The following is a 26,876-nucleotide window of genomic DNA, read 5'->3' as shown; positions in this document are numbered from 1 at the left end:
AGGGCCACCCCACCGCCTCTCCTTCCTCGCCTGTCCCTTCTGAAGAGTCTATAGCCATCCATTGCAGCACTCCAGTCATGAGAGTCACCCCACCATGTTTCTGTGATGGCGACTAAGTCATAGCTCTCCCGCTGCACAATGGCTTCCAGCTCCTCCTGCTTGCCGCCCATGCTGTGTGCATTGGTGTAGATGCACTTGAGCTGGGCTATCGATTTCGCCCCCAGCATCGGCACGCCACCCCTCGGCTCATCTCCAGTGAGCCTGGTTTTATCCCCTTCCCCATTCGAACCTAGTTTAAAGCCCTCTCAATGAGCCCCACCAATTCATGAGCAATGATCCTTTTCCCTCTGTGAGACAGCTGGACTCCATCTGTCGCCAGCAGCCCTGGTGCCATGTAAACCTCCCCATAATCAAAAAAGCCAAAATTCCTCCGATGGCACCAGCCCCTGAGCCACGTGTTGATCAGGTGTGTTTTCCTGTTCCTTTCAGTATTCCCTGCCACTGTAGGGATTGAGGAAAACACTACCTGTGCTCCCGATCCTTCAACCAGTCACCCCAGTGCCCTGAAGTCCCTTTGGGTAATGGGTGTTTATAAAAAAAAGCTACAGGTTTTGCAACGCTCAAGTTGAAGAGCAAGTTTTGTTTGTGGAAGGAGAAGCAATTCTTGAAATAGTAGTCAAAGACTGAAAACTAGTATCATTCTTGGAAGAAATCTGCTCCTGAAGTGGAGATCAAAACCCAGCGCTACTACAGCCCATATGGTACAACACTGAATCTCAGTATTGTAGCCAGCAGCACTGAATTTCCAGGACAGGGCACTAACCACAAAGCTAGATTTAAGGAAAACAAACCCGAAAAACCCCAACCCCATGCACCAGAGTCCTCACTTCTCCCGTTAAATGTTTCAATGTCCATATCAGTGCTTTTATTATGGCAAATGATACAGCCATTTCTGCACTGATGAAGCTGCCAAAGGAGCAGATGATACACTCACATTGGCCAACACCAGAGGAAGGCATCTTAATAAATACGAGACAGAAGGAACAGGAGTCATGCTCTTGGAAAAAGAGAATGGAAATCTACTTCCAAGGGAAGTAGAGCAAGTGGCCTACTTAAAACGAGCACTCTCACCTCTCGCTCTGTTCTTTGGCCATTTTTAGAAAGAAAAATAGTTCTACTTGCTTCTAGGCAAGGTTTCTGAGCAAGTGAAGAGAGCAGACAGCTACCAGTGGCTTGATTGCTCTATTTTCACAGCCAGTTTAAGGGATCAAGATTTAGAAAACAGTTGTAGCATTTCAGCTGACTCAGGTCATCACACAGTAGGAAGCAGCCAGAAAGAGCAGGCCACATCTTTCACTGGAAGTTTGCATTTTCTTTGTATTAAGCTTGATGGCAGAATTCTGGCATAAGTCAGCCTTGGGAATGCAGGAAATTCAGAATCGTGCCCAAGTTTGAAGTTCTTATTTTATGTGCCACCGTGCTTGTGACCAGTTTAGGGCTATTTAAAAAGCAAACAGTCCATCAAAGCGCCTAGCTCTGCCCTGTTTTCAACAACACGAGGCTGTGTACTTAAAGGGAACTCGGGTTATTCTCACCATCTGACTGATGTTTGGAAGCTACCTTTGTGGTCTTCTACCTCTGTCCAATGATTATGTGAGGAGGAATTTCAGCTCCTAGATGCGTCCAAGAACACCAGAGGTCAAACCCTATGCCTAAATAGACAAATTTCTTTGAAACTCCACAGATAATGCACGCACACAACCATCTGGGTATGACAGTAAACTCTTCAGTAACACTTCTGCTGTTAAGTTGGCCAGAAAGCAAAGACACCTTTTACACTTGATGGCTAATCTCCAACAATCTTCTTTCATGACCCAATGAGGTATCACTTTTTTTTTTTTTTTTTTTTTTTGGAGACCGTGCTCACTTCTTCTTTGCATATAGCAAGAAGATTTGAATGAGAAAAGTAAGTAAGACCTCAAGGACTTAAGCCCCCAAACCAGATGATTCAATATAGATTTTAGTGACTTCAAAAGTGAAAAAGTTTTTTGCTTTTGTTTCTAAATGCAGATTCACATTATTTAGCTGGAAAAGTTCCCATCCGAGTCCCACTACTGAAGCAGCAATTGAAAACAGTTCTCCCTAGAAATTCTGACCATTCCCTAGAAATCTAATTAGAGAGAGTGCAATTTTGCCATCGTTCTTAAATTTATTTACAAGTTTAAATGTTTTATACACCTCAATTTACATAGTATGGAACTTGGTACTACATTTTATAACAATTTACAGTGAATAAAAAGAAAACCAATATGCATAATTAAAATTAACCTTTATTACTCCAAAAACAGATGTCAAATATGCAGTATATTTCTGTTGGCATATTTCTAAAATACATGTACAACTGTAACTAGTCAGCCTAGATATTTGGTATACTGTTTTGTAACATTTGGAAGTTCTCCCACACTGCACTGGGATGTCACTATAGTAAGCTGACAAAAATAGGCAAATAGAAAGTTATCCTGGTTTTGAAAGAAAAAAAAAATGCATGTGCTCTTACTAAAAAACTAGGTTATAATCAAGCATTACACTCAGAAAATTCTAAAATACTATGTTAATTCTAGTTTTAAGTGTAGCTACCAATTTCCATTCACATTTATTGGCACCAGCCCAACTACTTTAATGTCCAAGTATGGTAACCTTCAACATTAATACGCTAATAAAGGCCCTCTCTGCAACAGAAGTTTATAGTCCCAAGAGCCTACAATTAACTGTGCAGAAAGATTATGATCAAGATGTGTTATTCCTAAAAACCAGTTCCATGAGATCAGAAGAATACTGGCATATAATTGCTAGCAATCATTTCCACTTGATTGGGAACTGCCTTTGTTTTCAAAAACTTTTTCTTATTACCTTAGAATTTCCAGAGGTTTCTGTCAGGGTTGAAAGAAAAAGTTTTATTTCCCTACTTCTACTGTAGAACAGAACTGGGAATGTTACTTGAAACAACACATGCTTCAAACGTTTTCTGAACTACTCTTTAGTGAGCAATATTGCCCTCCTTGAAGAAATTATCTGTTGGATTATCAAACGCCCATACATAGTATTAGTAGAAATCTGTAGAATCTCCAGCAGTGTAAAAGCACTGTCATCAAAGCACTGTTATCCATCTACTGCAGTAATAAAAAATAATAATAAAAAAAAAAATCTAAGAATCTTGTCAGCAGCACATCAGAGGTCACAGGTATTTCTCTTATCCCTGCCACGGTTCTGCCCAAAACATGGTCCAAACAGGCTTAGACATGTTTAGCCTGTTGTTTTTGCATTAAAATTTCTCTCCCAGCCATACATGTGTGTATTTAACCCCAAGAGCACTGAAAACAATCACTCATGTTTTTGTCTAACATGGAGCTCCCACAACTCCCTTTTAGAGAAGCACGGTGTAGCTGCTTCATTCTTAGAGATGTTTTGTTACATTTCTAAATAAGAAGTCTTCTTTAAAAGCGATCTCTAGCCTCAGAGTATGAGCATTAGTTAGACTACATACTACTGTTTTACAAATCAATCTGTCACTATCCATAAAACATTTCATAGCACATGTTGTGGGGTATCACTCCAAACACACATGTAGCAGCATGACCCAGGAAGCTATGCCAGAACACACCAGTACATCTGCATGTTTTTCTTCTCGGCTTCAACACATCTGACTAAACCAAAATGCTGAATTCAACCCTGAGATTTATACTGCCGAGTAACTTCTTGTGGGAAGAGTATAGGGAGCAGAGGATGAGGAACTTGCTTTATTTTGTGTGTCTTATTCTGGTGACACACAACAAATAGATGAGTAACAGAAGCTCACAAGAGACAGAATAATATTGAAGTGTCACTAATGCCATACACACATCAGGAAGGGAAAAAAAGGCTATGCTGCGTAAGACTACTGCATTGCTAGATGTACGTTCTTCAAATTATCATTTACTGTATTACAGAAGTTATCATCTTACTTCTAGTTTTTTTCCCTCTAGAACAATTTGGATTTCTTTGGCATCCAAAGTCTCATATTTCAATAAAGCTTCTGCTAAATTCTTGTGTTCTTTTGCATGAGTCTTCAGGATGTTCTTCGCTCGCTCATATGAGTCCTAATGTAAAAAAAGGTGGAAGGAAATGTTAAGACTTTAGAACAAAAACAGCAGCAAGATTCCACTTTAAAAATGGTTTCCAGGTAAATACAGCTTGAAACAAACATTTAAAGTTGTGCCTTACATAACTAGCACAGCTCCTGTCTCACGAAGATTTAAAATCTAGCTGGCATGATTAATCCAAAGGAAAAAAAAAGCACCAACCAACCAACTTTTATGCCTCCTTTGCATTTTGCAGAAGTTGGACGAAAAATAAAATCCTAAGACAAACCTTAGTATTTTTACATATGACTTAGAAAAGACTTACTAGATTTGAAAAGTTGCTGATCAAATGAAATATATTTGATTTTACATTATGAGCAGTGCTACAGCATTCAAGGAACGTTCCTCAAAGACTTATAAAACTCTCAAAGTATTATGTACTTTTAGAAAGCTGAAAGCGACCCAACAAGTTACCAGTTGCTGCAAGTAGATGCACACTGCCAGCATTACCAACTCTAACTTCTAGTTCTACTTAGATTGTTCTCACATGACCAAGTCAGTTCAAAAACAGCTACAACTAAAGTGTTAATCGTTTAAATGTTATGATATAAATAATTCTCCTGCCTGTACCAAAATAATTCAGATTACCAGAACAGTGATCTGGAAGTTCTGTGATGATCGAATGTTACAAATTTCCCTACGCATCTGATACTGATCACTGTGAGGAACAGGATACTGGAAAAGGCAACTCTCTCATCTGCTATGGCCATTCCTGTGATTCTATACAAAATGATTTAGCTGCATGTTATGAAATGTGTGAGTAACAAAACATTCACATCTGTTCTGAAACAATTTGCAGCCATACTTTTTCTCCTATGAATTGAACAGGCAAAATACAAATCCTGACCAAATGTAAGAGGAAGTGTTAAAGCATATATTAAAGAACCTAACAGCACCAACTTGTTTCTCACTACTTGTGCATGACAAGCACCAAAAAGTTTTGATATACAGAGATTCAAAGATGCAGCTACATTAAATACTTAGGAATATTTTCATCCACCTCTGTATTTCCACGAGTATACATTATCAAACTGAATAATCAAGTAAGCTCATGCTCAACTCATCTCAAAATAAATGTAGCGGAGCGGAGGGAGAGAGAATCTTACCCGTAGAAGTGTTCTTACTTCCTGTTCAATTGCAGACTGAGTCTCAGGGCTAACCTTCCCCGTATCAGTATAGGTCATAACACCAAGCTAAACAACAACAACAACCACCTTTATCTTGCCACTGTTGCAGTAATACACATAAAACACTAAGAGCTTCATCACCTATTGCTTCTATGTGCAAACAAATAAAATCATTAATCAAATGCTCACTGAAGTGCTTGCAACACAGAAGCAAAACAAGAAGCCTATTCATCAACTATGTAGTCACTGCAGAGTTTTATTTCAACAGGTCACAGTACAGATGCTGATTAAGCACCTTCTTATTTGAAGAAAATAAAACAAAATCCCCAGACTACTAACACGTGATGGGTAATAAAGATGACTAAAGAAGTTTCTTTAGATGTCTAGAAAACTCAGTGCTGTCATCCCCCCACCAAAACCCGAGATAAACCTATTTTGGAAATGAGGATAATTATAAATATTATCTGCAGACATTAGTAACTTTCAAGGTAATCTTGAGGTGAAGATCTTGCAAATTAATTTTTAAACTGCCAAATATACAGGTTTTCTAGTTTAGTTCTCTATAGCAGGACCAGTCATTATAAGGCTTTCTTTCTTTTTTGCCAGAACTACTTAGTCTCTGTGATCACTGACAGCCAGATAGGCATTTAGTTACAGGACAGAACATTTCTTTGTACCATATAAATATTTAAGGATCGATGATACTACCTTCTCGCTCATTCCAAATCTAGTCACCATCAGTTTTGCAATTTTAGTAGCATTGTCAAAATCACTGGAAGCACCTAGATAGCAAACAGGTGTAAATTACGTTATTGAAACCAAGTTAAACATGCCAGTCCACAAGCTTTGCTCAAAAATCCTTTTAACTACCAAATCAGCTGACCTGTTGTGATATGATCACTTCCAAATATGAGCTCTTCTGCTACTCTTCCTCCCATACAGACATCCATCTGTGCAAGCAACTGGGATCTAGTTTCACTCCATCTGTCGTTTTCTGGGAGCAAAGATACCTGTAAGATACAGAACCGTGGTCAGATAACAATAAACGGAAGAAATACTGAAATAATCTGAAAAATACTTCTTGTTTACATCCAAAGCAGATATAAAGGCTTTTATGCAACAATTTGAATGCTCTGGGCCTCCTCCTAGTCTACGCGCTCATCAGGTTTGCTTGGAGGTCCTCAGTCTACCAGGTGAAATAGCCTCCTACAGGCCATGAGCACCACATAAAATTAAGCAACTTAAACCTACCACCAGAGGAAACAGAACAATCTATTCTATTCGTTTCTCCTTATTCCCTACACTTGTACTGAGCACAAATCAACTTGCCTGGAGGATTCAGGCCAATGATTTTCTTTAACTGAACACATTAACTTGGATACAGTTCAACAGAAACAGACAGAAGTATTTTTCTGTTCAAATGCTCGGCACCTAAAGGCAGAATAGAAAAAACTTAGGGATATCTATGTTAGAAACAAGGTACCGATTAGGTTTAGAAAAAGTCACACAGGACAAAAGAACAACTTGATAAAGGATGTTTGTGTTAGAAGTACAGTTGAGCAGTGCCTCTACTTTCCAGTCCTTTAGACATTCTTCAAAGTTTCGCTGTTGGGTGCTATTTTAACTGCAGCAGAATCAAACATACTTACGTTTCTTTCCTTGTATATGTGAACTACTATACTAGCATGTGCTATTTTATTTCAAAATGAAGGAAGAAAGCTTTCTATGACATAGAAAAGATGACCAGTGAGTTTTCCAAGAGATTGCTCATAACTATTTCAACATATTACAGTATGTATTAACATAATTACAATAGCGTTGTTGGCAAATTCCTCAACAACACTAAACCAACACAAAATTCTAGAAATACTCACATGTCCAAGTGTTGTTCCTCGTGTCATGATTGTAGCCTTGTTGATCGGCATTGCATCCTTAGTATAATATGCAATGATAGCATGTCCAGATTCATGGTAAGCGGTGATGGTTTTGTTTTTCTCATCAATTTCGACACTTCTACGTTCAGGTCCTTAAACAGAGGAACATTAAATAAACTTTTTTGTACTGCTGACCACCATAATCCACACATTACATATACTCAGAGCACAAAGTATCTGAGGAACAACATGCAAGCAAAATTAACTAACACTCATTAAGAGCAAAATGTTTACGAGTGGGATTTTAATGTCTAAAATGGACCTCAATATACTCTACAGACAAGTTGCTTTTAAAGGAATAGATTTAAAATGCAGTCTGAGTACCTGAGAAAAGTTCATTTCTTCTCTCAAGTATGAACAGACCAGATTTTTAGTGTCTGTCTCAGATGTTTAAGTTTTGTGCTATCACACAAGTTAAACAGAAGTTCCAGGTTTCTGATCTTTTCTTTCCTTTAGGAATAAGTCGGGGAAGGGTAAGAAATCAAGCCTGTGTCTTCCTCTAGGCTCAAGTACAACATGCAGCTTTTTTGATAAAAAAAAGTATCAAGTCTTAGAGAATGTATTCCATACTAGATTTTACATACTACTCTCTGGTCTCAAAAGGTTCTATTCAGAATAAACTAAACAGAAGACTTACTTGTTTTAAGGGGGGGAAAAAACCCACACACAAAAACCAACAGCATAAAAGCTTCTTTCTCTGTAAAAGTCTTAATCACACAAGAAAACCCCTGTGTACTGTAACATATATGTATGTCTTTTGTATAAAATCCTACCCATTAGAATTTTGTCCTTGGAGAATTCTAGTTCTTTCATGGTTACCATATCTTTTCCATCAACAGCTGCCTTTAAGGCAGCTTGATTTACAAGATTCTCAAGCTCTGCTCCAGAAAATCCTACCGTGCCTCGTGCAATTATTTCCGGATCAACAGCTGTGGGGAAAAACAAACAAACTTGTCATTAGGCTCCATATTGCTCCTGAAAAAACTTGTATCATGAAGAACTGTCAAGAAGTGATCAAATTATAAGCAAGAATCACGTTCTATTAAAAAATAATGCGTTAAACAAAAAATTTTCAGCTTTAGAAGAAATGAAGCCTAATTCTTAAGACACTATGAACTGTTTGGGACTAGAAAGAAACACTGCCTCAGAAAACTGTCGTAACACTACATACTAGACATTTTTTCGTTCCTTTACTGAGACACATGGTAAAGCCACAATTGCAGATGGAATAAAGGACTAACACGAGTGGGCCGCTCCAGTATAAAAACTGTTACATAAAAAGATATTACAGTAAAGTATTTACTTACATGGATCATACTTTATTTTATTAAGGTACCACTTCAGAATTTCTGTACGACCTCTTACATCAGGCTTGGGAACAGTAACTTGCATATCAAAGCGACCAGGACGTATTAAAGCACTAAGGGAAAAGACAATTTAATACATTGACTTAAAAATGCTGCAGTACACTGTTACTAACGTGTATATAAGGAACAAAAATTCATTTGTTATTTCTAAAGACATCTACATAGACTATGTCTGGCGCACAGATGCAAAGAATACATTTTTCTTATCTGTAAAGAGGCAGATGAAAGATAGGTTATTACCAACCCATTTTAAAGGGTTTTTTGCATTTGAAAATTTTGCGTTGTGAACAAGGAATGCAGCTAGTCAATTTAAGTAGAAAAACTTCCAGAAATTTTAGATGCTTAGAAGCATGTTACTTATTTCTCCATATTTAACTCAACAACCTTTTAAATGCCAAAAACTGGTCAATACACATCCTTTTTAAGAGGGAAAAACCCCAGCTATAACACTGTAATACTTGAAGATTATCACAAGCAACTTTGTTGTTGTTTTTGTGGGGGTTTTTTTGTTTGTTTGCTTTTTAATACATGCTCTGTAAAAATGATCAATAAGTTATACTCACTTATCTAATGCTTCAGGGAAGTTCGTTGCACCAATAATAACAACACCTTCATTAGGTTTAAACCTGTATGGAAAAAAGGTGAGAATGTTGGGTGTTTTTTGGAGACAGAATTCACACCTTTTTTGTCAATAACTACTTCTATTTCTTATTTCGGATGACCTCAACTGGCCAGTCAAAAACACACTGTCAAACCACATGTGATCCAAGAATGACCACATTTAACCCAGAAACTGGTTGAAAACATGCCCTGATGTCAGAGTTGAACTTCTTCCTTTAGATATATATAGCCAGCCTAAAAAATTGCGAAATTATTTAAAATAATTGTAGCTATTGTGCTACTACAGCTCAGAAGCTTCTATACTCTTTACATTAAGGCCATTAATGCTATTGTTGGCAGTACCAGAAATTGGTCATAAGAGCATCTTAAATTTATATCCTTAAGAGCATTAAAAAAAAAATTACAAAAAACATCAAAGCTGTCAAGGAAGAAAAATTCACCCAAATATTCAAAATACCAGTCAGTCAAGCACCTTCTGTGCCCTCAGAATCCATATATTTACCCATCCATTTCAGCAAGAAGTTGATTAATGGTCTGTCTTGAATAGGGATGCATTGGAGATTCAATTCTCTTCCCACCAACAGAGTCCAACTCATCAATAAATATAACGCACGGTGCATTTGCTTTTGCTTCCCCTGACAAAAGAAAAATAGCAGAAGGACACTTCAAACACACAAAAGAACTGCCAGTGTATCATGCAATTTAGGATTCTACTATTTCTATTACACTTGGATTAGAAAGCGTTCTATTAGACATCACCAGAACTGTCTTGATTTTAGCCTAAAAAAATGAAATACATTTTTGAAATGAAGCGATACAAACAGAAGCAAGGTTCTTCATCTCCACATCAGCTTATTCTTATCATGTGACAAGAAATTACTAGTAAAATAGATTAAGAAATTTGTTGCATTTCGTATCAACTCCCTACAACAGTTTATTTCATAAGCTTGGGTAGAGAACATTGACCTATTAAATAAAAATAATATGAAATGTGATGGGTCTAAACGCTAACTTATTTTAATAGAACCTGTTTGTTATTTAGCAGCGAAGACCTCACCCTCAAGTTTACAGGTATTAAAAACACAAAATAAAAATGCAATAATAAACTTTAAGACCATTGACTGGTACATGTATACCAGGATCCAACTCATCTCACCCAGCTAGACATATCCATAACATTGATATTAATGTACAAGTCAGTCATCTAAACTTCTATAGTCAACAGAAAGAAATGCACATTTTAAGGTACAGCACGTGCTACATTTTGCATCCCTTCCATGTGACGCAAGTCACATTTCTTCTACAAATGCAAACTACTGTCTACATTGTATATGCCTGACTATCACTCTTCCATTTAAGAGAGAAGCTGGATTCCCCCCTCCCCTGACAATATTTATTTGCATACTTAAAATAGAAAGCCTCTTCTGTGAAAGTTATCAATCTAAACATTAATTTTAAAAGTTTCATTATAATGCCCTTTATTCTGGGCTTGTTGATGGGCGCGAGAAAGGAAATCTCAGCTTAGTGCTACACTGTGATCCCATAAAGCTCTAACTCAGAGAAAGAAAAAAGACAATATAAAAATATGAGGAAAGTAATTGGGAAGGTTAACACTATTTTTTAGCTTAAGTTTACACTTTAATTCAAATTTACAATAATTTACATATGATAGTAAGTAAATTAAAATTTAAAATATTCTATTTAGTTTATAGGACATTACATTTCTGATTAAATTACTTCTGTTCTCTCTGGGAGTGTTGTAACATCAGTTATAAGTTTTGCTACAATTTTGCCTGACAACTAACAAGATCCTGCAGTTAACTGATACTCACAGATTTAGACACTCTGAGATTTACCTACACAATTAAAGTTTTATTTATTAGCCTCATACACTACTACTTTCCAGTAACCAGAACTGTACCTAATCAAATCTTGTAAACAACACTGAATACTTAATCTCACATGTTGAAAGGTTTCAAAACCACATATATTTAACTTACTGAATAGGCTTCGGATGCGACTAGCTCCTACACCAACAAACATCTCATCAAACTCAGATCCAGATGCATAATAAAATGGAACATCAGCTTCACCAGCTACAGCCCGTGCGAGAAGAGTTTTACCAGTACCAGGTGGTCCAACTAACAGAATACCTAAAAAGACAAACAAAAAACCAAACAACAATAAAAACACCAAACCCACACAGTTGTCTTATACAGGTACTGTTTCTTCCATGCATTAGAAGAAATAATTTACACTTGGCTTCAAAAAGCCATTAACATCCCATTTCAGATACTGCTTATTACTTGCAGTCTGAAGAAGCTTCCTATTAACAGATCTAGATACACTCTGACCCATACTGAAACAACAACAAAGACTATCAAATAAAAACAGAAGCCTGAAGTATTCTACAAAATTACTGCCGAGTTTAGCAGCTGAATCCCTGATAGTGTCTTCTTCAAACTAACATTCTCCTACCTGTTTCTGAAAGTGGAACTTTTTTTTTTTTTAATTAAATCATTCCAAGTAATTGACTTTACCAAATAATTGACTTTAAACAGCGTAGAGCACTAACAGGAAACAGACTTATCAGGTTTACATATTTCGGATTCACTTGGCCTTCTACTGTGATCAAGCTCAATCATCCTTTTAAATGAAAACATTTGTTTCTGAACTGTCTAAAGCAGTTAGCAAGCACTAAAGGTACTGAAAGCCATACAGAAGAAATAAAGGCCTTTTAAAAGTTCAAATACATAAATATCCTGCCTTTCAAGATAAAGGACTACTGTATATTAGTTTAATAACTAAAGAAGGCACAGTAAGTTTTGTCTAAGCCCAACACATTCATTTCCATAATACAAGTTCTTTTTTGGACATTTTTGCATTATCTTGGGTAAGTTTTCAAGACTAAACTTACGTTACATATCTTTCTCAGACGAGAAAAGGTACAACAGAATTAAAAATTTTGGTGATAGGAAGCTATTAACTTTAAAAGAAGATATCCTTACAGAGACAGTTAAAGGAGGGGAAAAAAAAAAAATACAGACCTAAAAACCACTGGGCTACATAAAGTTCTACTCAAAAAGGCATTAACACCAATTATGCATAGTTTCATCAGGAAATATTTTTTTAATACTATGTTATGTTCAGCGACAAAGTAGAAGAATTTTTGTAGTTCAGGACATCATCTCTAAAAGGTTTACTTGGGACTTCAAAGAAATATCGATTCTTAACCCTGTAAAGAAGGCTGCTAACGATGATAAACACAGGTTTGATTTTTGAAAGGATTTTTGACTGGAATCTACAGTACACTGCTTTGCACTGTCATAGCTTATTACCCCTAATGTTATTATTGAATTTCTACCAAACGTAAGATGTATCCAGGCATCTTTGCTTCTTCTACATTAATATCTCCGATACCTCACATTCTCAGTGGGGGTAGGCAGTAATGACCAATTTTTACATTTGGGGAACTGAAGGTAAGACAGGAAGCATGCAACGTAACTACCTTAACCTCCACTCCCCCACCCCCAAGTATCTCATTTAAGGGTATCCTTTAATAAACAAGCTTTCACAACTCTCTTTGAGGATTCATTTGTTCCTCAAATATTTTAAACAAACAAGGAAATCCACTACCTATGTCTAACACTATTTCACTACTTTTCCCAAATACAAACTAAATACAACAGTAGTATTTAGGCCCATTTTGGTTATATACTTTTTTGATTCCCTAACTAAAGGAAAAAATATTCAGAAGCTAGGCTGTAAATTAGTCATTCAGTATAGAACAAAACTACAAAGATAGCCATGGCTACATATGATTTTCACTTCTGCTGAGCAATGATTCTTACCTTTTGGAAGTTTACCTCCTAGTACAGTAAATTTATGTGGGTTTTTCAGGAATTCCACAACTTCTTGCAATTCCTGTTTAGCTTCTTCAACCTACACGTGAAAAACATGCCACAAAATATAACTAAACATTTATAAAATACTGCATGTTTTTTGTAAGTGAATTTTGTATTAGAGACTTAGACTTGTCTAAGTCTCTAATTGTGTATTAATCAAAAATACACAACAGAAAGAGGAGATAAAAGTGTACTACAGAATTTGTGTGGATACCGAGTATCCATGAGTTTAATTCAACCTATTTCCTAGAACTATTTCCTAGAACTGTTCATAGGAATAATCAGTAAACACTAAAGTTAGTAATACTGAAGGAATAACCAAACAGTTCAAGACCAGATCTGACCAACAAGATAAATACAGAATCAAGAATTCTACACCAAGATATTAGTCTAAATAGTTAAAAGAGATTAATTCTGTCTATTTGTCCAAGGGGAAGGAGAGGGGGAGGTCCTCATTTTGCCACTGACAGCCAAAGAACAGTTCAACAGAAAAAATAAAGCTATCCCATCAGCAGTGACATGCCCACTTCTTTCTGGGAATCTCTGTATCTCCTGTCCTGATATCAGATATCCAAAAGAGATGATACTAAGAGAGAAATGATCAAATGGCATTACCATCTTCTTGTATTGGTCAACTTCTGCAAAAAACAGATTAACATGAATACTTATGGCCTGCCTTTTGCTATTCTAGCTTTTAAAAACGTGATTCAACAAGTTGAGTGTGCACCTTTTATAAGGTATTAAATGCCGCAAAGATATAAAATAGAACAAGAACGGTTAAAACCCTCCTTGATCTTGGAGTGGTCAATATATATAAGGCTTCAGTTCATACAAAGAAGTTTCTTGAACGGAGTAAGACATTCTTCAGCCTCACAATGATTAGTTAAGCAAGAACTCACACTTTTGAACTTACCCCTTTTACGTGTTCGAAGGTGACATTTTTCAACTGGATTGGATCAACTGCTGCATCAAAGATACTTGATGTTCGAAAGCGTACTAATAGCAAACAGCAGATGAACAACAAATTTATACATGAAGTCATTTCATTCCAAGACTGAACTTTGCACTTGAATGCATACCATTAAGCCACTAACTTTACACCTGCCCTTTTAAAAGGGCATGTTTCCATTTACAAGTGTCCAGCAAGAATAAGATTTTTTAAAAAATAAAAAAAAAATCTTTAAAATATTTGCAGTTAATTCAGTGATGCAAGTGCTTTTTAGTTATTTGTAGTACAGAAAGCCCTGCATCCAAAAGCAGGTACACAAAGCCAGAAGTTCTTCCTCAGTGTTTCTGCACATACCCTAACTTTCTTGAGACCCAGGTGACAACTTAACATGAAGTTGAAATTCTCCATGTACATTAGCTCAGCCTTTGATCATTCCGCTATTTTCAACAGATTTCTCAAGATGATAATTTGGCTATGCAGTACCTAGTTGTATAAACTAGGCTGTGATTACAAATAAAAATCAAACCATTTTGCCTACTGCTGACCTAGATAACGCATCATCTAAATTCAAAGATAAATACGTAATTGGTGAACAGTCTGACTTTTTCTCTGCTTGGTTCCATATAACTGTTTCACCAAAAGAATTAAAACAACTGTACTATACTTTTTGTCTCCATAAACATTTTGTCACACTATTGTCTGAAAGGCTGTAGTCAAAAGCAGTAAATAACTCTTCTCTTTCATTAGTACCTTGAAATGTTATCCTAAAACAATCATAACATCAAAACACATTTAATTTGTGCTAAACTTGCTGGAAGAAACAATGCAAGTGAAACAGCGGGGGAAAAAAGTTAACTAACCAGCATCAGAAAAGGAGCCTTTCCCAGGTAAAAATGATGAATATACAGCAAGATAAAAACAAAGAACGAAGAGAAAGAAAGAAAGCAAACGTGATCTTCTTAAGGAATCTGTAAAAGAAAACAAAAAAGTTTTAAAATGGACTCAGATAAACTACTTTCTGAATGCAAAGACAAAATACATGAACTAAAACAACTTACCAAGTGTTTTTTGCAGGAATACCTGTGCTTTCAAAAAGCCTTCTGCAAAACCAGTTTTAAAAGCATCCTGGTGTGCCTCTGGGATGTTTTTTGTTTTCATTAGCGTATCTAAGTTTTCAACATCAATTCTTCGCTTTCTCAGGATAAAGCCCTAAAATATTTTACACAGCAGCATTAGTATACACTAAGTTTTGATACACAGTTAACTTACTACCTGGCTAGCATGGGTGAGGGGAAAAAAAATAAAATCAGGTGCTATGGGGTTAGTTAGACGACACAGGGCAGTAGCTTGAGTGTGGAACCACAATGGCTCCAAGCAGGGGCACCCTGATTTTTGCTGAATAGGTCAGGTGCAGAGCCCTGCTGGACCCCAGTTCCAAACAGAAAACACAGCCTAAGGCAGATTTGTACGCAGCTAGCTGTGTACACTGGATTCAGCGGGAGTTATTAGCTTAAGCTTTTTGCTTCATGAAATTAACTTAAATTTTCCAAATGTGAAGTATCTTCATAAGTATATGTTGTGGTTTAACTCGGCAGGCAGCTAAACACCACACAGCCATTTGCTCACTGCCCCTCCACAGTGGGATGGGGGAGAAAATCGGGGGGGGGGGAGGGGGGGGAAGTAAAAGTCATGGGTTGAGATAAAGACAGTTTAATAGGACAGAAAAGGAAGGGAATAATAATAATAGAATATACAAAACAAGTGATGCACAATGCAATTGCTTGCCACCTGCCGACCAATGCCCAGCCAGTGTCCGAGCAGCTCTCACTGCCCCCCGGCCAACTCCCCCCAGTTTATATACTGAGCATGATGTCACATGGTATGGAATATCCCCTTGGCGAGTTTGGGTCAGCTGTCCTGGCTGAGCTCCCTCCCAGCTTCTCGCTGGCAGGGCATGAGAAACTGAAAAATCCTTGACTAGTGTAAGCACTACTTAGCAACAACTAAAAACATTGGTGTGTTATCAACATTATTCTGGTACTAAATCCAAAACGCAGCACTGTACCAGCTACTAGGAAGAAAACTAATTCTATCCCAGCCAAAACCAGGACAGTATAGTTTTGATAGAGCTTCATCAAATACATCTCATACGCCCTACGAAATTTAAGAGCAGCACTGCATAGAGCTAGCTCTGGTTTATCTTCATCCATGATATACCTAGTCCACAGGTTAAATAAACCACATATGCCTAGCAGAAGGGGAGACTTCCAAGCTAATTTACACACACAGTAAGATCAAATGCTTTAATTAGCCTGACTTCTGTACAACCAATTAGAAGCAAAGAGTACCTAGGTTAACTTGGTTTTGTTAAGTGCTTCGCTACCCCAAGCCTGGATAGTTATCTGCTGAATTAAAAGTATATGAGTTTGTAACCCATAAAAACACCGAGTTTAAAATTTTTGTATCTTAAAAATATACTAGCCACAATTAAATCTATTCTTAAAGCATCAATCATGTGCTGAACTGCTTAAAAAAAAAAAATTCTTGTATCTTAAACTAGCTGTATTTCTGTTTAAACAAATACTTCATTTGACTCCAAGCTATTTTTAACAAAGCCACAAAACCAGAATACGAAGAATTTTATTTCTAGAGTTTAAAACTCTGAAACTACTATCCTAAAAAATTCAAATAATCTTTATATTGATATATGAAGCAAATCTGTGTATTAGTAAGAAAAACAGCATGTTGTCATTTGTTAAAGTTTTAGAATTAAGACTTTTTTTTCACACTAGTGAAACAAACACCCTTGGTAAATTGTGAAGGTTCACTCAAGAGAAAAAGATGGTCTGAATAAGCCCAAAACAACTTGATAATGCTACTCATTTACCTTCAAAAGTGAAGAAAGTGAATTTTTTGTTTCTGTGAATTGTTCAGATGTTGACTGCAGACGTCTTGCTCTTGATCTCAAAGTCTTAAAGGTCCGTGATTGTATGTAAACTTAAAATAGCAATAATAAAAAGTTAAAAACTATCAATTACTACCACTACAAAAAAAAAAAAGGCCTAAGAGATTCCAGAAACTATTCTATGAAAAAGACTATCATGATTGAACTGAAGATAATCTTCCCAAAATATCCACAGTAGAAAGTGAAGAGAATTGCAAACAGCAATCTGTTTAAGATGCCTGACCAAAAAAGTAAGAAACAGGAAACTGTATGAAAGACACTTCTGGATCCAATAGTAATAAACTGAATAAATAAACCAATAAATTTTAGTACTGTAAACGGACAGTTAGGTGATTGTGAACCATGTTTGTAATCTAAACTGGCAAGCAAACTGCTTACTGTTTCACAATAACATTTTTCCCATAAATTTCTTCGTTAAAACAATCAGGAGTTCACGTTGTGGATTACAGATAATTGGCCAACCCTATCACCGTCTCAGGGAACAGAAGAGACATACAGCTGAATTAAATCCAGGCAGGCTGACAAACATGACTCATTCAGAAGCTAATCCAGAAGGATGGGAATGAAGGTTCCTGCTCTAAGATAAGCTCTGTCTAAAAGCTCAGCTGACAAGATGCCCTGAAAAGATCTCGAATGGTTTAGGTGTGCTGTTAACTTAGAAACTGACAAAAGAAACGAGACCATTTAAATACAGTGAGCTTATAGCACTATTTGTCATCTTCTATCACATCAGAAACCTTGTGATGGAGATTTTATCACATAAATCACAAAAGCCAAGAATATTTATCTTCTTTCGCTACTATGTTTTAAAATAATCACCCACAGCAGTCAATTATATAGTTTTAACTAAGCCTTCTGTTATGATAGAATAGCACCAGATAAAAGGAACTTCTGGAGATGATCTAGTCAAACCCCTGCTCAAAAAAAGGTCTAACTTCAACATCAAACCAGGTAGCTCTGGACCTCATCCAGCTCAGTTTTGAAAATCTCCAAGGATTAAGATAACACAACCTCTCCAGACAATCGTTTCAGAACTTAGCCATTCTCATTGTGAAAATCTTCCAACAGGAATTTCCTTTGCTTTTACTTGTAATTGTTGCCTCTTCTTTGAGCTGTACAAGAGAAGGGTAACTAATATGGCTCCAGTAGCAATTAGATCACTCCTTGCCTTTTCTTCTGCTAACTTTAAAACCTCATATCCTTCAGTTTCCCGTACATTAAATGCTCAAAAATTTGCACCCTTCCTTGTGGCCCATCACTGGGCTATCTCCATTTTGTCAGCATCTCTCTCTTAACCATGGGACACAAAACCAGACACAATATCCAGATGTAGCATCAGAAAAACTGAATGGAGGACAATAACTGAACTCCCCGGGCTCCTGATTATGTACTTGCTAATGCAGCCCTGTTGTTACCCATCATACATCCAGGAGTAGTTTAAACCAGTCACCAAGCACCTTAGAAAGTTCACCTGGATGAATACCAGATTCAACATATTTACTGATTCAAAAGTAGTCAGCTCATCTATCATCTTTTAAGAACATGATCCACAAATACTGACATCTTTGAAAAAGATTCTATAGTTAGACCATCTTTACTAACTTAATTCTGGAAACATACTACTCAAATGCAAACATAACTTTGTGATTTAAAGTGTTAATATCAATGTAAAGTTCCTCCTGGAAGTTTACCGGTATTTCCTGAGTGACGCCTCTAAGACAAAACTAAAAATACTTTCCCAGACAAAAAAGATACTACAGAGATTAAAACCAGTGTCATTTATTGTTTCATACCTGGCCAACACCGAACATCTGAACAGAAATTTTGGAGGGGATTAGGATGCTGTCTGTATAAACAAGATGAGCGTAAAGTACTGAAAACATCCACGAAACCTGTAAAAAGGTACAGCAAAGTGTAAATACACCCTGTATTAAATGGCAACTAAACATTACTTCTCGTATAGGGTGCTTTTTCTTTCTTAAACATTAATTCTATTTTGCTACAGTCCTTCAGTCATCTGTAATTAAACAAATTAACCATTACCAGTACATAGATTGTTAACTTTTTTGCATTAACCTATGTCAGGCACTTGCAATATGCCAGAATTTTTTCTAATTAGAACTTCCAAAAAAATACTGGTACCCAGAATCTTGAATTTGGAGCTGTATCTGGGAGGGAAAACTCTGATTATCTGTACAGAGCTGAATAAAGTTATCTAGACTGGACAGGAATCCAAAGACTTTCATGAAGCTGAAGGACCAGCATTCAACCAATTATTCAGTTTCAAAGGCTTTAAAGAACAGATTGCTCACGGGCATTTTAAAACAGACTATGTATAATGTATGAAAACATTTTAAACTATACTAAGTCTACTTAATTGTACAGTCCTCATGCAATACAGAAACAAGACAACATAAATAAAGAGCATCACAGTGAAAAAGTTATTAGCAGATACTATTTCAAGCACCCTACAGACTACAAGAGGACTGGCATTTATCTGTTGTTTAGTTACCAAAAGCTCAAAGAACTCATCCTCATTTAGCAGGTAAGAATTATTTAAGAAACATCAGAGACCTGGGGAGGGAGGGGAAAAAAAATTGAGGCCAAGCCTACACATGCTCTCTTCTATAGTAATTCAGAAGCTAATGTAATCATAAAAAGGGTGGGGCTTTTTATTTTACATATTCTGATACAGTTATTACATCAGTTAGATACATCTAGGACAGCAAAAAAGAACCCTGAAAGTTCCTACTAAAATTTTTGAAGTTATATGATCATAATAACAGCTTACAAGCTAATGAGTGAAATACTGAAGAACTATGGGAAGGAGAAAAAAAGATTAGCTATTAATTCTACAATGCTGTATATTCCACAGTCTTCTATAATACTGCATATTGGCTAATCTAATAACATAATTATGAACATATTAGTTTAAAAAATATAAATACTCTCCTTGCTTTATGCACAAGTATATGCACAACATACACATATCAAGTCATCCATAGCATGCAGCGTCACCTACACCAAAAGTACGTTCTTGAAGATTTAGCATCTCCCTTGCCTGTGGCAGTTTTCCACCTATGACCTTGCCTTTTCAACTGTGAATGAAACAACCAGTCTGGTGAGCTTCCATGTTAATCTATCAAAGCTCTGAAGCATTTGCAACTTTTTTCTTCACATTCAGGAAACTGCCTCTAGGCTAATTTTTTTTTTTTTATATCTCACATCACAATGCAATTTAATACTTTTTCTCTAATAGTAGCCCTGAGATATTATTCTTAACACTCTTTCTCCCAACTGCAATACTATATAGGCAGTATCTCAAATGTCAGCTATAAGCTCCTTTTTCTACCACGTTCTTGAGCATCTACAATGGCCTTGCCTCCTGTATTTTAGACTAATCCCAACAAAGTATTTTTAACTGTAAGGAACCACTCTTGGTTTATTTCAGCAACGAAATACTCTACATGGACTGTTAACAGTTTGTCACCCTGAATTCCTTTCTAATTAATGTCCTTGTGTAATGTTGCTTCACGCAAAAAAGGAGTAACAACGTAAACTGGAGATGTTCATGACTGTTACATTAGTAGATTAGCAAAATCTAATTTCTTCTATTTGGTGAAATAAACTGGTGAAAAAATTCATAGCTCAGGTTCATCATTAAGAGACAATGCACTTGTACTACAGCTGAGTTCAGACAAGTTTAATAGCAGCCAACTTCAAATCTGAATTTGAAAAAACAATTCCAAAATCTGGGTTGAATTTTCTAAAATTCCCAAGATTCAAAAGCACTTTAGAGACAACCTGTATACAACAAAAAATACATTAATCCTCTTTTCATTAAAGACTTTTTAAACTATGAGTTATCTACAGCACAAAAGAGTAAACTAAAGAATAACTGTGTTCGCCTTATAATCTAACTGTTATCAATTCTCACAAGTACTTTACTCTGAAACATACCATGCTTATTTTCAAAGAAGGACTCAGCAGAGATGTACGATGTATGCCACTGCGAAGAGACTTTGTTTTCTGCACAGTAGCCAGGAAGCAACCTGTTCACCAATTCTTTGAACTGGTTAGCTTTCAAATCAGACAACCCCAGATCTCTTAAATTAAGTACCGACTGCAAAATAGAAATAAATGTTCAAGATTTACTTAAGATTATCTTAGGAAAAAAAAATTAAGAATAACTGAGTTGACTTTTTGGCTCAATACAGCATCTATATTTCACAGTTCAGACTGAAATAAAAGATTTCTAAATGAAGATAAATGAATGAAAGGACATAATTAAAGAAAGAATATTTGCTACTGTCAATGCAGAATAACTTTTCCATTTGCACACACTGACATTTTCATTATCACGGTACATTTATGACAAGTACATTTTCATCCCAATTTAGTCTTTTTAACACCTTCCTGCTCCCCAGTTGAAGCAGGCACAGAAAAAAAATGCAGTTTTCCAACTCTTCCTACTCTTTATGATAGAGCAAATGAAGAGTGAGAGGGGGAAAGATGTACAGTAATAGCCACCCATTATATTTCATCCAAGTGAGCAAACAGCAAAATCCCCCCAACCCCTTTTTTTTTTTTTGCTAGCCTTTTTGCAGATAGCGCACATTTAGCAGCAGCACAAAGACTGGATATTTAGAAACTATACCCAGAGCTAAAATCTTAAAAAGCCACGAGCTGGGTAGACACACAATGAAAGACTAAAGTTTCTATGGGGGAAAGGTTAAGTACTAGGATCTGGGATTTCCTACAAAGCAAAGAAACTATGGAAAAAACAAGAAGGTAAGGCACATACACTTGAGTTATTAAAGAAGTAATCTTACAAGATTAAAATTACTTTGAGCATTTTACAGATAGGAAAAAATCTTTTTATGAGAGAGTATGTTTTAAAAATACGTACTGGTTTGGACCCTTTAAGATATCTATTAGCCTCTCAATATTGCTTCTGCAGTAATACTTTCTTAACTGAGAAGTAAATATTCTATTCTAAATGTATTTGCACAGATGCTTAATTTTTTATTGTTAGAACATTATGGATTATATTTTTGTTTTTCCTAAATTGTTTTTATGTAAGCTTTGTGTTGATCTACTTTCAAGGCGAAACTAGGTTTCCAATAAAAAGACATACATGAAAAATATTTGAATAAAGTGTCAAAAGAAGCATTTTTAGAACAGATTCCTAGACCTATCTAGAATACCACCATATTCAAAGTTTGTAGTTTAAAACGGATTTCTTAAGTAAACAAAGTATTCTGTTTTAAAGTAAAGGGTAGGTTGCTTCTGGTCCAGTTATACTCAAAATAAGTACGAATACATTTTTAAACATTATTTGACTTTTAGAGATGGTTTAAAGGAGTAGATCAAGCCTTCCTACTTCAGCTTAATAATTGCTTGGAAAATTACTGAAATAGTAAGGGGGGGAGAAGACTAAAAAAATTTTTAAAAAAGTAACATTTTTTGTGACCCTTCAGAAGAGGTTACTACTTCCAAACATGATTTAACTTCGCAGCAGAGGCGCTTCACATTCTCAAATAATGATTTTTGCCATACTAATAGTTCAACTTTATTCAGTATTAGAACTGCATGTACTATGTCAGTATTTGCTGATTTAAAATTTGAGCTTAACTTTTATTTGAGCTTAGGTTTATTATAGTCTAATCAACTTGCTTTAAGAACTTTCTTTAAAAATACTTTAATTAAGAGAGACTTTTTAAATTATTATTTTTATACTTTTATCATGCTAGGAGGAAGCAAACAGGTGTATGATGAATTAGAGAGAAAATATTAAATGTGAAAAACCCTCTGTATTTAAAGGAGCCCAGATTCTCTTGCTGAAAGACAAATACAGAACTGAATAAATGAAACACATTTTTAGTTTCATTCAATGATCCAGGTCTCCCGCTGAAATCAATTTTTATCACCAGAAGCAAATACAGAATCACAAAAAAAAAAACCCCAAACACCAAACCAACAATGGAATCACAACACAGGGATGATTAGTAAACTCATGCTGATTTCCAAAGTTCTGCAGTTAGTGAGAGACTCCATGTTTTTCCTCGCAAACATTTTCTTAATTATAAAACTTGTTGTAAGAAATGAGTTGAAAGAGAAGTGGCAAGATCTGATACTACTTTGCACTTTCTGTATTTTGATTTTTGATGTGAAGAACAAAAAATACCTAATGATAATGAAAGATATTTTAATAGGAAAATAAGAAAACATACAAATATGCTATTTAATCTCTCAAAACCCCTCAGCATATTTTAAGTTACAGTCCCTTTTCTCACAAGCAATAATGAAACAAACTTTGCTAGAACTCAGAGTAAAAAGACAATAAGAGGTTTATTAACAGAAAAGTTATTGTTACTTTAGAGCAAGAAACATTAAGTTGAAAGTGAAAACAAATCCCCTCCTCATTTGCAAATTACTACTGAGACAAGTACTAGCTTTTTTTCTTATTAATGAAATACTGTATTTTTGTAGAATCCTTACTGCCAAAGCACAACTGACTGAAGTTCTGTCAAAAAGTTACATTCTATGTGTCAACATTCTGTTTCGTTTAGTTACATTATGTTATTTCATAAAATGAGTCGAACACTAAATTCACTTAAACTGATTTATTCAGATTTAATTCAGTTAAAAGCAAACCACCACTTTTTCCGAAGGTTTTTAGTACCTCACTCTTCTGAGGATCATGCTCTGGGGAGGTGTCCCTCTGGACAGGCTGTACGGATGCTGTGCTGGCAGTAGTAGTGGAGCTTTTTGGTGAATGAAAGGCATTGATAAGGTGACTCAGAGGAACAGTAGCCTGGGGAAGAAGAAAAAAAAAAATCAGATAACGATTTAAGCTTATTTAAACATATCTCCATTCCAAACCCTGACTTATAATTGCGTATCTTGTACACTGCCTTTCAACTGAGGACTTCATAATAAGCCACATGAACTTTTTCACATGAACAAAGCACTTCAACACCACAGTGTTAGCTGATACCTCTATTTAAAGAAAAAAGAAAGTTTAAGTATGCGTGACAGATTAGAAGCTCACAAAGCTTGGAAAAGAAAAAAAAAAAAGAGGCTACATTTCCTGGTTCTCAAATATAAGCATTGTTTAAAGAAAATAATCACTAGGTTTGCAAATACAGAAGTAGGTACAGATCATCAACACTTAGAAGATGCAAAGACTGCCCTCAATTTGCACTTAAGACAATGTATAGTTACAAAAAAATAACAGGCAATTTCTTACAGCTTGTTCTCAGCTGAAACAGCAGGGAAACAAAATTGCTACTACACTTAATACTTCCTTCAGAATATTTTTTTCAATTTTTTCTTTTTTTTACGTATCACTTGTTTGCTGTGTTAGATATGTGCTGCTGCAACCAGATGACAGAATAAGGACCGCTGCTGTCTTCTGACAAATATTACAAACTTAACAACCATTTCATGCAAATAAAATACGAAACTGTGAAACTGAATGTTTTTCCCTTGTAGTCACCATGCCCCCATCACAGTCAATTAACTTATATTCCAAATAGGTGGTTTTTTACCACATAGCAATAAAAGACACAAAAAAGAAAACACAGTCAACATGGGGAGAAAAAGAGAGAAAAAACAATAGCAAATTACTTCTATGCTGAAAAGTCTGCAAGTTGACACCATCTCTTGAAGCGTTTAAAACCCATTTATGGTTACTGTCATTCAGGAACTTTCTCTTCTTTGGAAGAAATGTTCACTTAAAATAACCCTGAGCCTGTCTTGGTGTCCGCCAAGACAAAACTAAGATCACCATTCTAATAAGACTTCACAACACAGCCACAGAAGAGAAGTAATGCTCTTTAAACAACATGAAGAGAAAGAGAATGGTAAATGAGGTACTCCACCTATTTAGTGGTATGCCTTAATTTTAGACTTTAATATGAAATATTATAACATAGTAAATTCTAGATTATCCCTGGACAGATATCCAAGCAACAGATCTCATCAAGCTGGTTCTCCTTGAACCAACTTGAACAGAAAGCTGAGTGGCTGCTTTTGAATAGCATTGAATCATGAGGACTTATCAACATCTTACTAATTCAGAGATCACTGTTCTTAAGTACTACTGACTCCTGTATTATTTTCCAAATACCACTTATTTTCACCTATAAAGTAATACTTTCATAACTTGAAATATCTATATTTTTTCCTGCATTATACAAGTTATTCCCAAAAGTCTCCTTTACTTTTTCCTCCTTGGGATCCCACTTTAGCAACATACTTAAGTATGAAACTAACCTACACAAAGCATATACACATATCACAGTCAATTCTGCAGTTCAGTAGCACTCAGTCAACTTAGTGACACCACCTCATGAATCAGTACAGAAGCCCATGTGCACCACGAATCAGGGCTCCTCCTCTAGCACATGACTACGTCTATTGTGAATATGTGGTACAAATAATTCCAACGCTTCCAAAACGCCTCAGTCTCATTACACATCACTAGGGAAGAGAGTTGGGGTGCAACTCTGGCTGCTGGAACAATATCTGATTGCAATATCTGATTAAGCCTCTGCCTATGAATGTCCTTCCGCAAGAACTTCCATATCTGTGTTGACTAGACAGAAGATCAAGAGAGACAATGCCGTGAGACATGAAAACTGCCTCAGAATTAACTGTCCAAAGTTGTAATTAAACTCTGGGAGTTTGTGGTAAAACCATAAAGCCTCCAGAGGTCAAAGCCAGCATCCCAACCATAAACCAAGCTTTCCTCCTGCACTTCCCACTATGAAAAGGTGGGATGACACATTCCTAAAAATATCATTACAAGTTCTGCCACTTCACTACACTAACAAAAGCAATTAACACATTCTCCACATTTGGAAAGAACAATCAAATCCCACTGTGGAATAAGACTATCACATACTAATCCCCCTAACACAAAACATAAAAATAAAACCACTGGTTCAGATCAAAGTCCATAAAACCCACTAGTCCCATCCAACTCACTATCTAATAAAAGATGCCTTCCCGATTGCATCCCGACTGTTCTACATAACAAATAATTGAGGGGCTTTTCCTCCACTAACTCTTCTAATTTCTAAGTCATTTCTTCTTGGTTTCCACAACAACCCGTGACAATTAGCGGCACGGTTTAACTTTAGCTGTAATAACACAACCACCCCCTTGCTTCCACTATAAAAAGATACTAAAAAGCGCCATCTCCAGGTTACGTCTTCATTTCAGATTTTACAAGCTTTTACTGTACCTTCCTCTCCCCTCTATTTACGTACTTTTTTCCTAGATAAGAACCCTAGGCCGCTGTACCTCCCACCCGCTCTTCTCCCCGCCGCGACACTTGGTGCCACCGAGCCGGCAAGCCCCCCGCCATGCGCCCCCCACGCCTCGTTCGCTCACGCCCGGTTGATGCTCTCCAAAGCCCCAAAAACGTGGCAGCCGGGATCTCGGCTCCTCCAGCCGAGGCCCGCTACCCCGGGCCTCCCGAGTGCCTCCGCCCGAACACGAAATGAGCCACCGACCGCAGCCCAGTGGAGAGGGGGGCCCAAGCGCGGCGAACTGCGCACCGCAACGGGCCGAGGCCGCCGCCAGTGCGCTCCGGGAGCCCCCTCACCTGAGGCTGCACGGTCGAGAAGGAAAACATCCTCCCGGCGGGGGCGGCGGCGGCGACCACAGGAGCCTCTTCCGCTTCCCAGCCCAGACGAGAAAGCCGTGCCCGCCCGTCAGCCTCCGCCGCTCAGTCGCTGTGGCAGCCGCCGCCGCCGCCACCAGCAGGAGGGCCCCACGGCTCCACTATTCGGGAAAATGGCCGCCCCCTACGGCCGGCA

General features: G+C 36.7%; 1 protein-coding gene across 1 annotated transcript; it reads right to left on the bottom strand.

Moving 5' to 3' along the window:
• Window positions 1-2,189: 2,189 nt before the first annotated feature.
• On the bottom strand, window positions 2,190-26,876 carry YME1L1 (YME1 like 1 ATPase). The gene is made up of 19 exons (XM_076331749.1): window positions 26,663-26,876; window positions 23,732-23,863; window positions 21,007-21,169; window positions 18,840-18,938; window positions 16,969-17,078; window positions 15,140-15,290; window positions 14,942-15,049; window positions 14,046-14,128; window positions 13,079-13,169; window positions 11,228-11,380; window positions 9,730-9,862; window positions 9,170-9,232; window positions 8,547-8,659; window positions 8,013-8,168; window positions 7,180-7,331; window positions 6,189-6,315; window positions 6,014-6,087; window positions 5,285-5,371; window positions 2,190-4,136 (listed from the first exon to the last, which is right to left on the bottom strand). The coding sequence occupies exons 1-19, from the start codon at window positions 26,690-26,692 to the stop codon at window positions 3,993-3,995; spliced, it is 2,169 nt and encodes a 722-aa protein (XP_076187864.1). The 5' UTR covers window positions 26,693-26,876; the 3' UTR covers window positions 2,190-3,992.

This window comes from Aptenodytes patagonicus, chromosome 2 (genome assembly GCF_965638725.1).
Source record: "Aptenodytes patagonicus chromosome 2, bAptPat1.pri.cur, whole genome shotgun sequence".
Classification (NCBI taxonomy): domain Eukaryota; kingdom Metazoa; phylum Chordata; class Aves; order Sphenisciformes; family Spheniscidae; genus Aptenodytes; species Aptenodytes patagonicus.
This window is presented reverse-complemented; position numbering and strand designations above follow the sequence as displayed.